The sequence below is a fragment of the Ornithorhynchus anatinus genome, chromosome 14, assembly GCF_004115215.2.
Source record: "Ornithorhynchus anatinus isolate Pmale09 chromosome 14, mOrnAna1.pri.v4, whole genome shotgun sequence".
NCBI classification, from domain to species: domain Eukaryota; kingdom Metazoa; phylum Chordata; class Mammalia; order Monotremata; family Ornithorhynchidae; genus Ornithorhynchus; species Ornithorhynchus anatinus.
The window spans coordinates 34,381,147-34,398,233 of NC_041741.1; the positions used below are offsets into that span (position 1 = coordinate 34,381,147).

A 17,087-nucleotide genomic window follows, 5' to 3' on the forward strand; every position below is an offset into this window, starting at 1 on the left:
ATTATTATTATTATTATTACAACCTGATTACCCTGTATCTCCCCCAGCGCTCAGAACAGAGCTCTGCACATAGTAAGCGCTAACAAATACCAACATTATTATTATTACAACAAGCAATTTTCAGAATCACGATTAGAACCCAGGTCCTCTGACTCCCAGGCCAGTGCTCTTCTACTAGGCGATGCCTGCTTCTTACTCTGGCTTTGCTCTCAAGCTATGTCCAGGCCTATGAAGAGTCCTTACACCACCCTCAAAGCATCCTCAGGCAAGCTTGAGTCCCTCTAGGAATCCCATCTTCTGTGACAAACTTGCCCCAATTAATTTCCCATATCATCCCTTCAGCTAATTTTAGCACTTAGGAACTTATTGACTCATGCCTCAACTTTTAAATATAGACTCTCAGCCCACTGCAGGCAGGGACTGTGACTGTTTATTGCTGTATTATAGTCTCCCAAGTGCTGTGCACATAGTAAGTGCTTAATCATTAAGAATGAATGAATATATATATACATATAGTTTTGTTTTGCTGTCTGTCTCCCCTTTTTAGACTGTGAGCCCTATGTTGGGCAGGGATTGTCTCAGTATCTGTTGCTGAATTGTACATTCCAAGAGCTTAGTACAGTGCTTTGCACAAAATGAGCACTCAATAATACATACATATATATATATATATACACACACATAAACCTAGCTGCATTAGATATTTACTTTTACCCTCTAGTTGTAAATCTTTTTATATTAATCTCCCATTAGAATGCCTTGTAGACAGGGAATGTGTCACATCATGATTTGTTGTCTCCCAAGTGCTCTGAACCAAGTGGACACTTTCTGTGACTATTACTAATGTTGACTTTCATTTGCATATTCAAGTTAAAAAGCTAATAGATTTTACCAAAGTTGTCTCAAAAGGTCTGAAAACTCAAATCCTAGCCTCAACATAACCTTTCCCTACCCAAACCAAGATAACATTTCTATTCTCAGTGAAAAATCCTTTATTTTAAGAGCTGGGCATGGTTTTGGTGAGGCTGGCAATTCTGGGTGGAGTGGGGTAGAGGGGGGAAGGGAGGTATTATATTTTGCCTCCAGCAAAGTAAATTCACCCATAGCGAAGGCCCATAAAGTGTTTGTACTCCTCTAACTATAATGGGTAATGATATTGTAGATACTCTTTTTCAGGTCTTATTTTGGAAGGCCCAGGTCTCGACTCTCAGCAGGATTCAGACACCTAGGAAGATATTTGCATGCCGATTTGTCTGGAATTGTTACGAAAATTTTAACCTAATGTCTTCACTTTTTTCTTCCTTGCGGGCAGAGGAAGTGCCTTATGCAGAAACCACAGTGCAGTTTCGAGAGCAGGGCAGCAGCAGAAAGGAGGGGGTGGGAGGCTCAGGCCCCCAGAGTGGGCTGGAGCCAGAACTGCATCCTCTTTTTCTCCATTCCCGTTGCCCTCCTGCAAGATCTCTGACATTGAGAGGGAGTTTAATTCAAATTTAACGTCCGCAAATTTAACGTCCGTGACGGACCAACTAGTCATTGGGGCCAGATAAATTCATTGCTCTGAAGAATTGCTGATGAGAGGACTATGTCCCCTCTTGAAGTTAATCATGAAGAAGGGCAGTGTCTGATGTTTCAGAGGACTAACATGAGAGGGAAGGATATTGTAGTGCTGGAAAACTGAAGTGCATATACTTTATGCTTAGCTTTATGAAACTTGCTTACTTCCTGTTCTCCCTTTGCCATATTAGGTGGTAGAAAATCTCTCTCCCCCTTTCCCTCCCCCCACCAAAAAAACCAAAAAACTATTAAAAGTAAAATCAGCTACAATACTCATTTCAGTCCTCCTGACACCTCCACGTACTCCCCACATCTGAATGCTGGGTCCCTTGGTTGCGTTTTCAAGGTTTTTCAGTTGCGCAATTCAAACATTTTCTCCATCTTATTTTCACAGCCATTGCTAGTGCTAGTCTTCCCTTATTGTATGCTTTAGTCAAGGCCAAAATAAGGAGAATGTTTCATTTTCTTTTCCTTCCGATCGTCCTTTAATGTTGCATATCTCTATTCAGATTAATGCCTCGGGGAGTTCAGGGCCAGCTGAAAAGTGAAATACTTTGTGCTCTTTTTGTCAGGTTAGGCTGGCCATCTGGTAACAGAGGGTTTCCCAAATTAACATGACCTAGAATGAACTAAGCAGCCAAGCAAGATGATGATTTCTCTACTTCTGCTGCTGATCATATGTCTGTCAAAGGAGTTGGCATGGTGGTTCAGAGCTTCTGTAGAAGGATTCTGGGTGTTGTGGACTTGCCCCCCGCTATGCCAGGCTCAGATCTGGAAACAGGAAGCCAAACAGTGTTTGGTTTTCATTTTCTTTCAGGTCATGGGGTGGGTGGCGGGGAATCCAGGACTCCTCTGGGCCCCACACCTCTAGGCTAAACACTCCAGGGGTCCAGCCCAGATCAGTGCATCTTTGACACTCCTCCCTCTCTCCAGGGGAGGGAAACTCCAGGTCCCCAGGAAGGGCTCAAAGTGCAGGTCCTGGGTGACTCAGAGGATTCTGAGCTATACTGGATCCCCCTGCTGTCCCAGAAACTGAACATGGAGAGTCTTTGGGTTTGGACCCCCTGGGCCATTGCCCCATACCCCCATTTCCCCAGGCCCTCTTCTTGTCTGGTTCCAAGTGGAGGAAGTCTCAAAAAACACAAAACTACAGGGGCATAGAGAGTGGGTCAGCTCTTAGTTCCATTTTCCTCTGGTGTAATCATTCCCGAACCAGTTTTGTTCATTCTTTTGAAACAATTCTGGGTATTTAAACAGTTCTTATAGAGCAGATTATGAAACTTAGAGAAGGCTTTACCTTATCAAATCTTTGCTAGATTTTGTTATTTCATTTACTTATTTTGATTGCAGATACAGTTATTAAAAAAATACAGTACAGACTGATAAGCCTCTGATATAAAGTATTTTTAAAAAACCTGACATTTTCACAGAACCTCCTGGTGTGCTTATCCTTCTGCATTTTTTTACAAGTAATGTCTTTAAAGCTCACTGTGGCAAGGGAACGTGTCTGCCAATTCTGTTGTGTTGTACTCTCCCAAGTGTTTGTACAGTGCTCAGCACATACTCAGTGCTCAATAAATACCATTGATTGATTGAAGTATGTGTGAAATCATGTGCTTTTACAAGATTTTCTTAAATTTCTACCTGAAAGATAGCTTGAGAACAGTGTCAGAGTAATGTCTGTTTTCTCAGCCATTGAACACAACAAAAAAGGCTAGTTTTCTTATTATTTTCTGTTTTTATAATAATGTGTCTGCTTAGGATCAGAATCAGTAAACCACAAAATAAACCAAAGTCTGATATTTTGTTCGACTGTGTATTATTGTGTTTGTAATTTTATTTATTTATTTATTTTTAGATGCACTTTTCAAGGTGATTGCTCATCAAGTAGATCGAATAACTGGCTGAATATTTCATCTGGAGCAGAAAAATGTCCTAAAATTCAGATAATTCCAAAGGGTAGAGACAAGGTGAGAATTTGCAAGTGTTAAATGGTGTAATTTAATTTTACTTAATTAGGAATTTGTTCCTCCAATTCCCCTGTATTCCTTGTTAGGTCCCAAGAAGCATATGTTTACAGAAGCCTGCATATGAACCCAGGTAGTTGAACTGAAAGGGAAACAGATGTCTGTCATTTTTTTTTTTTAACCTTTCCAACAGGAGGCGGGTCATAGGTGCTTAATTCAAAGGTTTGTTCAACAGATGTGCCTGGGGTGTGGCTTTAATTATGCTACAAGATTTTTTTTTTTTTTGGTTTTTGTTTTTTTTACCGCTGCCTCTTCTTAGTGTTTCCAGGAAGTGTTTATGAGAAGTACAAATTGAGTTCAGATTTTCTGAAAAGCTAGAGCATTACAGTACATGAAAATTGCCTCTGACGAAGCAGTATTTGGGATGATATGCAAGTGTACTCAAAGGGTATAAATAAGAAAGCAGGATTGTGAAGAATGAAAGTGTTTTTATAACTCATTTATAGTCCAGAAACCCTTTTTTCCAGCATACGACTACTAGGCTAGGGCAGAAACAAGGGAGTTCACACATGCACAGATTAATGCCCAGTAAGAAAACCAAACTTGAACGCCTTTCTTCCTGCCTCAGAACTCAAAAACTACTATAAGGGGAACATTTTCTACCCAATTATGCCACCAGTTCTGTGAATGATTGGCCAAAAGCCATACGTAAGTTACAAGAACTGAGCTGACTTTGTTTCATTCAGGTGTCACATTATCAAGGAAATATTCCAATTTCTTTCTTTCCCAGCCCTTTCCATTTCAAAAGGCAAGAGCTGTCTCAGGATGATCTCACATGTAATAAAAAAAAGCTTAGCTTTTAATAAGTAATAAATAATAAGTGATTCAAGCTTTCAGGATATGACTGTCCAGAGCAAGCCATTTTGAATATGTTTAGCCAACATTATGCCCTATACTCTTCCAGATAATTGCCAAAACTACAGAAAGACTGGAAGTGTCTCATTATTTTTGAAATTCTCTTGGTATAAAAATGATTTGGGGTTTAATTCTGCATGGAACAGGCTTCAATCCAAAGATAAGGGTCACAGTGCTTTGTCAATAAATCAATACTTTTGGAACTTTTTGGACCACTGGCCTGGCTAAGAATGCTGGTGCCAGCATATCTGTCTGATTGAATGGTAGCATTTCATAGTTTTCCATTCTCCCATCTCTATCCACCCACCTCTGGTTTCCCAGGTCATCTTGCAGCAGCCATCAGAGTGGAGGAGGAAGTACAGGCCATAGCTTTGGGCAGCAGTTGCCAATCAGTTTCCTTCCAGGCCAGTCAGGAGTCAGCATGACGGTGCAGTCCCTTTTCAGAACTATTTTGTTGTTTTTCAGTCTTAGCTTGTTCATTCTGACCAGATCACACTAATACACAAGTTAAGTACCATTAAACTAAGTAAAACCCAGGTACTTTCCATGAACATCTTTTAAATTGCTCTTCAAAGTACTCCTGACAGTGGGGCCCTTTAAGGGCTTAGATATGTCAGCGGGCTTGGGCAAGGTCCCCCAAACCAAGAAGGTAAGGTGGGCTGGAGTGGGATGGGATGAGCTCTGCAGCTCCTATTTTTCATCCTTTGTTCTTCCCCGGAGGTCTTGGGTCACGGCCCCTGAATCACTTCTGCAGGCGTGTAGTTTTCCTTATTACCCCCATATGTCCCAGAGGCAGCAGCTCATGCCTGGTCCTTCTCTCTGGGAGTGAGGTGGGATCACATTCAGGATCCATCAGGAGTTGGGCCAGGCTCGGGACTCAGCTTGGTGTGGGGTGGAATGAAGGAAACCTTTTCAGCCTCTGAAGGGCTCTTAAGCAGGCATGTGTCCGTGGATTTAAATGCTGTAAAAGCATCCAACATTTGAGTATCCAAGTTTGCTTTGACCTGATGTCCCTGGAAAATAACCCAACCTTGGCCTGAAAGGGAATTTCTTGGTTTGTTTGGATCATGTTAATTCAGGGAGATACTGGTCCTTGTCTACTGGAAACTGAAAGGAAGTTATTAACCGAGAGCTTTCTTCTGTTACTCAGACCATATTCTAAAACATCCTGTAGTTTGAAGCAAGGAATAAAGTCAATGTTATATGTAGTCGGGGGTTGTTTTATTGTGGAGTTCACGAGTGCCTGAGGCTTCTTGGCATGTGAACTCTCCATTCCTGAAGGACCCAGTCCAACACTAGATTTTTCCAAGAACATTGCCCTGCTTCAATCTGTGGATTTTTAATATATCTGAGGAAAGACCTTTCAGGGCAGATTCAGGAGGGCTGTTGAATGGCATGCCAGAGCTTCCCTTGCCTCTGTTAGCGTTAGTCTGCGTTATTTCTCTGCAGGCCCACTGCAGAAGACATTTCTTCAGTGAAGTTTCCAGGCTGCCTGTCTGCCTTTCTCTGACTGCAGGATTCTTCTAGGAACTTGGTTCTAGGAACTTGACCATGCTGAGAAGCAGCCTGACCTAGTAGATAGAGCATAGCCCTTAGAGTCAGAAGGACCTGGGTTCTGATCCAGGCTCCACCACTTGTCTGCTGTGTGATCTTGGTCAAGTTACCTAACTTCTCTGTGCCTCAGTTACCTCATCTGTAAAATGGGGTGTAAGACTGTGAGCCCCATAGGGGGCATAGACGCTGTTCAAACTGATTACTAAATGCTGGGGTAGATACAAGATATAGTGCCTCGCGCATGGTAAGTGCTTAGCAAATGCCATTAAAAAAAAGAAAAAAAATCTTGGTTGGCTGAGGAAGAGCAAACCTTTCCTTTACAGTGTATAAGATGTTTCGATGGGGGAGTTAAACACAAATCTATAGATGGGAAATTTTTATTTATCTTTTTTTAATCTAAAAAGATTACTGTGACTGCAATGAGAAGCTTTATGTCTCCCTTGGAAGAACATTCATCTTGTGTGGTGAAAAATGCAAAGACCAATAAAGAACTTTGTAAAAATGAAAAGCAAGACGTGAACTGCACATGTACTATATCAACCACCAAACTAACTGAAAGAGGTAGGTTTTCGTATCTTAGGGGTTTAGATATGGGCCAACTCTGCATGTCAGTGAATGCAAACTGAATAGTAAGGATGTTTGAAGTGTGAGAAAAGGATCTCGAGGTCCGGGTTAGGAATGGGAGGGGTGAAATGAAAACAAGAAAACAGTTTTTCTGAGAGCCGCATTCAGCCATGGACCTGGAGGGGCCCTGGTGGAGAGACGAGCGATTTTCTGGTGAATTTATGAAAGATGACAGCCCATCTGAGCCCAGATAGAGCTCTCTTCTCTCTGCTCTCAAGGGAGCCAGTTTGTGTCCTGACTCAACTTGATCACCTCACCTGTCCACTTCTCTCTGCCTGGGTTGACGTACAGCCCTAGTGATGGGTCTAGAGTCCATCTTTATCAGGGCTATGTCAACATCTTTTTTTTTTCCCCAAACACTGTCCATCCTATTGGTGATTAATATAAACTAATAAGTAATATTAATAACATGATCCCTACACACCTTAATTCAACCTTAGAACACCCTTTCCATCCCAAGTTTCAATCTGTCTTTACAACTTTTCTCGTAGTAGTTAAACTTTGCTTGTGTTGGACCCATCAAAGCAGCATGCAGTGTTTTAAACCTGATACCTTTCTAATGGCCAGATGTGAAAAGGATAGGGGGAGGGAAAGTACTTTCCCAACTTTAATTTTTTTTAATTTTTTTTGGTTTTGAGTCATTGCAATTTTAATGTCCCTTAACTTTTCACGGGCCTTCCATTCTCTGTTAACAGTTAAATGGGAATGCATACTTTGTAGAATTAAGCCTGCAGGTTCTATTTTATTAGAATCTGTGGAACTAACACATAAGTAGTTAAAACTATGAATTATGTAAACTTCTAAATTGGGAATTTTTCTGAAGAAGGTCCAGGATATTCTTCCTGTGACTTTCTGTTTCTTTGTCTTGTTATTGGTGTTCTAGACCGCTCACTCTGTGTGGCATGTTCTATTCTTCAGCTGTCAATGACAGGTTGAGTTAATGATTTCAAGTGGGTGTAAAAGATATAAGTGGGTTTAAAAATGGCTGCTTCCCAGAGCCCCTCTATGGTAGGCTTTGAAACCATAATGAATTCAGATTTGTTCAGTGAACATTTCCCTGAATGGTTCAGCTGCTTGATATGAATGGCCCACAGAGAAGAGGGAGAGATGCACTGATTGTGAAATGGTAAAGAACATCTGGAAGGCCCGCAGCCTGATACACAGTGATGACAAAAATGGATAAATGATCTCTGCACTTACACACAGCCTTTGTTGGCAGTAGGCAACTCCCACAAACTCCTTTTTCCCCTTCCAGATCTGTCAGCTGTCCAGGTGTCATTCTCTTCTGGTTCTTGGAATCTGTCAGAAACATTTGACCTAACTAACTGCTCATCATTTACAGAGTAAGACTTTTTCACTTTCAATATGCCAGTGTTCAAGTTGCCATTTATTCTCCCAGTTTCATAAAACCAACTCTCTCTCTAGATATTTTCAAAGGCCTACTCAAGTGGTATCTATTCTAAGATCTCTTGCAAATGACAGGACTAATAAATTTATCTTGGGAAGCTCCTTGACGGCAGTGATCATGTTGTTCAACTGCATTGTACTATCCCAAGCACTTAGGATGGTACTCTGCATGCGGTACCACTCAAAAATTACTACTGATGACTGGTAAAAATTCAGGCTATAACCAAATGTTGGAGAAGGAATGAACAGGTGTGCCTAGGTAAAGGAACTATGTGGTTAATTTGAGAATGATTTATCAAAGCATTTGTTTACAAAAGGAGCATTCTACCATATTAAGGGAAATGTCCTTTAGAGAATTGATGCAGTTAATGTGACACATTTTGACCTTTAACTTCCTTTCTAGAGGAACCATATGAGGAAAGAATAAATAGTTGGAACCATATAATATAGAATTAATGAAAAACTGCTTCCTTCCTCTAGCCTCACTCTAGGCTTCAAGGCTCTCCATCACCTTGCCCCTTCCTACCTCTCCTCCCTTCTCTCTTTCTACCGCCCACCCCGCACGCTCCGCTCCTCTGCCGCCCACCTCCTCGCCGTCCCTCGGTCTCGACTATCCCGCCGTCGACCCCTGGGTCACGTCCTCCCGCGGTCCTGGAACGCCCTCCCTCCTCACCTCCGCCAAACTGATTCTCTTTCCCTCTTCAAAACCTTACTTAAAAATCACCTCCTCCAAGAGGCCTTCCCAGACTGAGCTCCTCTTCCCCCTCTACTCCCTCTGCCATCCCCCCTTTACCTCTCCGCAGCTAAAGCCTCATTTTCCCCTTTTCCCTCTGCTCCTCCACCTCTCCCTTCCCATCCCCACAGCACTGTACCCGTCCGCTCAACTGTATATATTTTCGTTACCCTATTTATTTTGTTAATGAATTGTACATCGCCTTGATTCTATTTAGTTGCCATTGTTTTTACGAGATGTTCTTCCCCTTGACGCTGTTTAGTGCCATTGTTCTTGTCTGTCCGTCTCCCCCGATTAGACTGTAAGCCCGTCAAACGGCAGGGACTGTCTCTATCTGTTGCCGACTTGTTCATCCCAAGCGCTTAGTACAGTGCTCTGCACATAGTAAGCGCTCAATAAATACTATTGAATGAATGAATGAATGACCCAGTTGTAAAGAGAGGAGAGGAAAAATGGAGGGATTAAGAACCCTCTGTTAGTATTACTGAGTTCCTAAGTGACAGAAACAGAGGAATACATGCTTCTCTACTGGTCAATGAAAATGCTTGAATTTGATGCCTTAATTACTGCAAAATTCAGGAATGCTACCCTAGAGCTCTCTGCTTTAGTGTAAGTTCCTGTGTTATTATCATTGGAGACAGTGGTGCTTATTGAGCACCTGCTGCATGTGGGCACTGAACTAAGTGCTTGGGAGAATACGGTAGAATCAGTCCCTCCCCTCAAGTAGCTGGCAGTCTAATGGGGGAAGACAGATACTGAAATGAATTATAGGTAGCAGGAAGCAATGGAGTGTAAAAGCAGGTAGATAAGTGCTATAAGGGCGGGGGGTGTTGAACATCCAAGTGCTTGGATGATGTGAAAGTTTCGATTCATGTTGAAGATCAGGAATTCCAAGTAATAACCTTTGAAAGCATTAAGTGGCTCTTCCATTTTCCAGGTGCTTAACGTGCATTGAAACTGGCTGCACATGGTGTAAAAGAGGACAGAGGTGTGTTCATCCTTTAGGGGCTTGTGACCCTCCTAATTATGGGACGAACCAGGTAAAGTGGTTTGTGATTTTCTTCGATAAGTGCGTGACCACCCATTGCCCACCCAGGACAGACTGGCTCCAGAAATATTATGGCAAAGAAATGGAAAGCCCTGCCCCCCCCGCCCCGAAAATGAATGCTTGAGAGAAGAGGAGAATGGCAGGCGGGGATGGGAACGTGGGGAGAGGGCTTAAGGAAGCGGTAACTCCCCTGCATCCTCCTACCACAAACCTCTTTGAATGATGCCTTACTTCCTCTGGGAGTCAGAAGGACCTGGGTTCTAATCTCGGGCTCTGCCACTTGTCTGCTATGTGACCTTGGGCAAGTCACTTAACTTCTTCATGCCTCAGTTACCTCATCTGTAAAATGGGGATTAAGACAGTGAGCCCTTTGTGTCCAACCCAATTATCTTGTATCTACTCCAGCATTTAATACAGTGCCTGGGACATATTAAGCGCTTAACAAATACCATAATTATTATTATTCCTCTGAGTTCTGAGGCACAAGGAACCAGTTAGAACCATGTGCGGCCCAGATCAGCTCCCAGAGGCACAGGTCACTTGGGACTTCCCTGGTGTCTTGATGGACCAGGCTGACCTAAGCCCACTCTCACTTTCTTGGTTCAGTGCCTTCATAATGGATTATTTTTAATTCACTTAAGTGTATAAGAAATCTTTTTTTTAATTTTTCAGGATGTCTGTCAAGCAGCTAACAAACAGACTGAGCCCACCACAGCACCTTCAGCAAACAGTCAAAAATTCAGTGGAGACAAGAATAACTCACAGCAATTTTCAAAGGTCAGATCATCTTTTGAAGAGTAAACCAGACATCAGTTTACTCTTTGTATTTTTTGAAATTTGAAAATTATTATTCTATGTTCTTTCCCATTTTGGTTCTTTTCACCATGGGTTTTAATGAAGTTTTACTTAAGTGGTTCAACACATCCAAAACTCCAAACTCTGAAAGAAATCAAAACTTGATAAATATGAAAAATGGCACTGTTTTCATGGCAGGAGAATTTGAAAGGTGACCCCCTGCAGGTGTCTCTGAGGAAGCAAAAATCAATCTTTCCCACTGAATTTGATTTGGATAAAAAGATTATTGGCATTCAAATCCAAGTCCAGTTAGAAAACTTTTGTAGTTTTCTTTCTGTAGGGGAAGCCCCAATTCCTGTGTGTTGCATTAGTGTAAGTGAAATTACTTGCCACTGGAAAGTTTCTTTACTTGTAAGGAAGTTATATAATTAGTGATTATATATTTGACCATCCTTTGGATACTACTACCAGTGAGATCTCAACCGTCTGCGTGTGTGTCTGTGTGTAGCTGAAACAGCTGATGTGTGACTCAAGAATGTGTGCATTTAAAAGGTTGCTCTGACTGTTTTGTTGCATTCGCTACCTGCCATTTCTGTTTCTTGGTATCACATCTTCCCAAGGCTTCTATTCTAAATAGATTCCTCCCATCCCTAACTGCCAAATCCCAGGTTGATCTGTCTGACTTTCAGGCTTCCAGCTGTTCTAGGCCAAGCAGTGTCATCTGAAGACTTACTTCATTTTGTCTTTAAAATGTGTCTTCTATTTGCTTTTCTCCCAGGTCAGCTCACCATTCATTCTCTTTGGATGTGTGGTCATTCATTCTCCTTACATTGCCACCTAATATGAGGGTACCAAAGTGTCGATGCTGGTAGAATCACTGCAATTTAGGATCTTGGTGTCTGCTGTTCTGTCTTGCCATTTGATGTTCAGTGTGTGACTTGCACAATTTGTGAGACTGGGATTGCCCTACTGGCATGCACTGGGCAAGGAAAAACACCAATAAACTCCGAATACCTTCTAAAGAAATAAAGGGGATAGGGAACCTGAGCAAAGCCCCAGGGGAGGCTGCACAAAAGCTCTGGTGGCTGATGATGAAATAGTTTCCCAAACAGAATGATGAATAAACAGAACAGAATAAAACCCTCCCCAAAATAAAAAATAAAGGGGAAAGAGAATCTGGCCAAAGTCTTTGGGAGGAAGGTGTACAAAAGGCCTGGTAACTGTGACTGAAATAGTTTCCCAAACAGAATCAAGATCAGCCATTAATATTTAATCCATCTTCCATTTGGAGAGACTGCCAAAAGGAGATTCAAATTTGAACCGTTCATCCCTTAGGTTTTCAGTCTTTCATAGACAGATTTACAATTATAGACCCAGGAATTGGCAGAGAATGCTCCTTCATGTAGACTAGTTATCAGTCTCTGTGTTTTATCAATTCTAGAGAATAGCTTATCATCAGTGTGTCTTCCTGTCCACCTCTAGGGCATAGTCATCATCATTTAACAGCTCCTTTCCATTAAAGTCAAGAATGTTCTAGGTTGCTTTTAGCCTGTTGCGTTGAAATGTTTTCCAGATAACCGGAATTGTATTCTAATACCAACCTCTTTATGTACTTTGCGTATTCTCAAGTTTGTTTTTTGGACTAGGTTAATATGTCCATTGGTGATGGAGAAAGAGGTGGACAAAACCTTTTCAATTCTGACATTACCAGCCATTTCAGCAGAAAGTTGCCACAGAATCTGGATAAACTTCTCAGAACTGCTAAATGTGTTGAGTAGGGGCTAGTTGGTTGATATGATCCCTGCCCACAAAGAGCTTACTGTCTACAGGGGGAGACAAACATTTAAAATAGAAGGGATAGGGGAAATACTGGAGTATAAGACTATTTGCAAAATAATAATAATAATTACGGTATTTGTTAAGTACTTACTATGTGTCAGGCACTGTTCTAAGCACTGGGGTAGATACAAGGTAATCAAGTTGTCACTTGTCAAAGCAGACAAGTGGCAGAGCCAGGATTAGAACCCATGTCCTCTTGACTCCCAAGCCCGTGCTCTTTCCACTAAGCCATGCTGCTTCTCTAAAGCACTGTGGGACTTGGGTGAATATCAGTGAGCTTAAGGGGCACACAGACAAATTCATAGTTGACAGAGAGGGAAGGATGGATAGGAGAAATATGGGGCTTAGTCTGGAAAGGTCTTTGGGAGAAGATGAGATTTAAGGAGGGTGGTGTACTGTAGACTGTAAAATGGGAGGGAGTTCCAGGCCTGAGGGAGAATAGAGAATATTTATTTGGAAGATTGGTTGCAGCCATCTCTTTAGAACTAATTTCTTGTCTGTGTTGAGAGTGAAGTCACTATATTGTACAGTGGTGTTGTGTGATCAGGGTATGGATTATGGAAACTTTCAGAGATTCGTAATTCTTAGTTTGGTTTCTATCTGTGTAGCTTTGGGCATCTTCAGTTTTGGTAATCCACCAGTTTTCTCACATGTTTGGTCTGCCATGATGCAGGCTTCTATAGATAACCTGTAGATAATCGATTAGACTGTAAGCCCGTCAAACGACAGGGACTGTCTCTATCTGTTGCCGACTTGTTCATTCCAAGCGCTTAGTACAGTGCTGTGCACATAGTAAGCACTCAATAAATACTATTAAATGAATAACCTTTTGAACTGCAAAAGGTTGATGATGCATTACTTGCTTTGCTACAATTAGTTCTTTGTTCTTGGGGTCATTTTCATCAAAACACATGTAGTGTTGGTCCTAACTAGCAGTGTTCAGAGTCTGGCTACTCATTCTCAGTCTCTTTCTCAAGCTCCTCCTCTGCCTCCCACCCCCTAACTGAGTTTCCCTTGTGGAAGAAGAACTTCACGGACTCTGCGTTGTGTTTGAGTGGATTCATTAGAGACAAGTTTATGTACTACTAGTGCTTCTCTCAGCACTAGTAGGGAGAGGCGTTTGAGCGGCAGCTGGTCAGGCCAGCTCAACTTCGAGCATTCCCCAGCTGGCCAAGGCCAGCTCAACTTCAAGCAATACAGAGTTTCTTTGTATGCCGTTGGGTTAGCACTCATAATGATCAGAAGACTACAATAGAAGAGAAATACTTTAGGATAGAAAGTGGTACATCCCTCAGGGTTTTTCGCTCAGCCCTGTACCTGCTTTGTTCTAGGTGATCTGGTACTACTGATAAGCAGGGTCAGGGGTTTGATTAGTTCAAGGGAGTAGTTTCATCATGTTGCAGTGTGTATGACTCAGATCAATTTGAGTCAATAATGAAACCAAGTTGGATTGAGACAATCAAATGACCAGGTTATTTGTCAATCAATCAACTAGACTTGGCTTGAGTAAATCAAGTCATCAGGCACACCCGGAGTGGTCAAGCACGTCTAGGGCTGAAACAACTCTTAGGGGAAAGGTCAGAGAAAAGGGGGGTGGGGAGGACGACAGACAAATGCAGGTCCTTGGCCATTGCGCTTCCATATTCCCCCCCCCCCTTTTGTGCTTTTAGCACAACAAACAAGGCAGAGTCAAGGGCCATGTCCCCAAGACTCATCCAGCTCCAGATACCCTGCACCCATCTGGCTGCTGCTAACCATCGGAGCCATTTTGCAGACGGTCTTTGAAACTTGGACAACTGGCAACAGAAAGCTGTTGTGATGTTGTGGTTGGAAGTCTTATGGTCTGGACCGTGTCATGTCCTAAATGTCCGGTTCCTATCTGACCTCTCTCCCTACCCAGATTCCTTGCTGTAGGCCAGTTTGACCGTTCTCATTGTTTGCTCTTTCGATTCATAAACTGTAGCAGCAGTTTCATTCACTCATTCAGTTCTATTTATTGAGCGCTTACTGCATGCAGAGTACTGTACTCAGCGCTCGGAAAGTACAGTTGGGCAACAGATAGAGACAATCCCTACCCAAGAAGGGGCTCACAGTCTTAAGGGCATATAAAACAGAGCAATATCATCAACAAGCCATAAAATTCTGACCCATATGTTCCAGCCCCAAAAGTCACAATTAGATTTCAAGGGACTAAAGCATAGGTATTTCTCCTGGGCTATGGTGAGGCACCTGAGCACATACCCAACAATTACATATTAAGGTCAACAGCTTATTGATTCAAAGTATAGAGGAATCTGTTGGCCTGATGAGAAGCGGGGGAAATCCTACAGAATGAGTAATTCAAAACCAAAGGTTAAACCATTCTATTTTTCTAGCTAAAATAAGGAAATACAGATTAGAAAAGTCAAATTATTCCAGGTTTTCTTTCAGGACCCAGTAAGCATTCAGGTCCTTCCACGCACTGTTGTGGTCTGAGCTGCTGCTGTTAATCATGTGGGGTCTTGGGCTCAGGAGAAGCAGCCGTTTTTATGCAGTGAGGAGTGTGGATCCAGGACTTCAGGTTCTGGCACTTGATGACTGTTAGTGGTCAGGAGGGTCTATAATGGTCACGTCCACCAAGGTGCCGGAGCATCATTTCATTTGTGAGCCTTGACTTATCCCCAATCCCCTGGTTGTGGAGACTGGCAGAATGGGTCGAGCTCCTCTGGGAGGGTCTCTTGGACCTAGATCCGAATGCACTTAGTGATCTACAATGATCAAATAGCAAATAATAATAAAAATCATCCTGGTATTAAGTGCTTACCATGTGCTGAGTATTGTGGTTTAAGTCATACAGGAAAGAGGAATAAAACACAGGTAACAAATCATAGGCCATGGAATTATTTCAGTATATCAGAATCAATAAGATATGGCTCTGGGAAATAAGCAGTGAAGGGTCCTTAGAGGTCTTCAGGTCACAGATCTTAGAAAGAGTGAGGTAAGCATTATTGAGGGAACACTTTATATTTCCAACACAAGTATATAGTGGGAACAATAGTCCCAGTTCTAATCCCGGCTCTGCCACTAGACATGCTGCATGTGCATTTAAGAGGTGTTTAAAATTAATTACGGATTGAGCATTCACTTTAGCGAGAGGGCATGCAATTAGTAGTAAGCACACTGGTCAGGATGGTACCCAACTTCTAGCAGCTGGTAAAACTGGAAAAGAGACACAGGTTGTCTCCTTGCATTTTCATTCAAACCCCCCGAACAGGTTTCCTTTTAAATAACCCCAAACAGGTACTGCTCAGACCACCCCAAACAGGCTTCCTTTTAAGTTCCTAAGAGGAAATACTCATTTTTCATAGTTCCAGTGAGGAGATCCCATTGGTGACTCGGCTCGGGCACTCGGCATCCCACTAGGACTGACAGAGTGGGTGTCCCCGACTCTGGGTGGAGGCGATTTGCCATATCCATGTGACAGAGTTCCAACCTATCATGAGTTCGTGGAAACCCCTCCCTAGATATACTGACACTTCCCAATCCTTTTCCCTTCATTTGGCCATATTTAGGGTGAGAGAAGATCATGTGATAAGATCCATCGCAATTTTCTTATTCTGACATTGTTGGGCTTTATTGCTCTCCCATCCCCTCTGGTGTAAGTGAGCACATGCCACTCCTTGGGTTTTGTCCACTGATTTATACCTTCGGGAAACTGTGCTTTCCTGACTCTATTCCCCATCACACCAGCCTTCTAGCAGGCTTTGACACTTGCAACCAGGGTCATTTGAATTTGTCATCATAGAAATGTATCCTAATGTTCCATGACCTGATTGGGAGTTTGGTATATGGTGTTTGTTAGTTCTTCTGTTGGTTTTTGCTCTGCAAGAATAATTCCTGCAACTTGCAGTCCACTGGTGGGCCTGATTTAAGTGAGGCAAGCAATCATTAGGAGGGAAGCCGGAAATTGCAATTAGATGCTCTCCCTCCCCCCTCCTGCCTAGCTCCATATCATTGCCCTTGCTATCCCCCAGATCTCGCTCCTTCACCCCTCTCTGCCCGCCTCATTTCCTTTGCTCCCCCAAACCCTTTCTTCCCTAGCTCTCTGTTTCCAGTTCTTTAGCCATTCTTCCTCTTAAAATAAATGTTGTTTGACTTTTCAAGAACTGAAAATTTATTGGTTTTCTACATTATTTATGAAGTACTGGCAAGCCATAGCTGGAAGATTCTTATCTTTGAGAAGACAGAAGTTCTATTCAGATGACTAGTCCTTATGTTTAATTGGAGAGCTCATAGATGATAACATATGAGAGTTTTCCATTCTCCAGCCTTGAAGTAGCTGACAAGAATTTGTGGTTTTTGTTTGTTCATCTGCAGAGTTATTTGAAGGGGAATTGCAAATGAGTAAAAGATTAAATTTCTAATTGCTCTAGAAGTACAGGATAAGTGTGCTCTTTACCACAACACTGGCAGTTGTGCAATGTGAATTACTGCATTAGAAAAAATCAGGACTAATAACTTCTCACCAGCCCCTTAAATGATTTGGGGCCATTTTGCAGTACACTTTGCAGTACAATGAAACTCCTCATGGAGTTGGATCATAAAAACTATAAAGGATGCTGTTGTGGGCTTTTATCAGTAAAAGAATTAATCATATAGAAAGCCATTTTGG

General features: G+C 42.2%; 1 protein-coding gene across 1 annotated transcript in view; it reads left to right on the plus strand.

Moving 5' to 3' along the window:
- PLXNC1 (plexin C1) overlaps positions 1–17,087 on the plus strand; it is a gene marked incomplete at its 5' end in the record, with an annotated part of 126,375 nt that overhangs the window by 38,878 nt on the left and 70,410 nt on the right. The window contains 5 exons of the mRNA XM_029078668.1: positions 3,413–3,524; positions 6,395–6,551; positions 7,870–7,957; positions 9,692–9,794; positions 10,475–10,579. Of these exons, the coding sequence (XP_028934501.1) occupies positions 3,413–3,524; positions 6,395–6,551; positions 7,870–7,957; positions 9,692–9,794; positions 10,475–10,579 (565 nt within the window). The remainder of the gene's footprint in view (positions 1–3,412; positions 3,525–6,394; positions 6,552–7,869; positions 7,958–9,691; positions 9,795–10,474; positions 10,580–17,087) is intronic.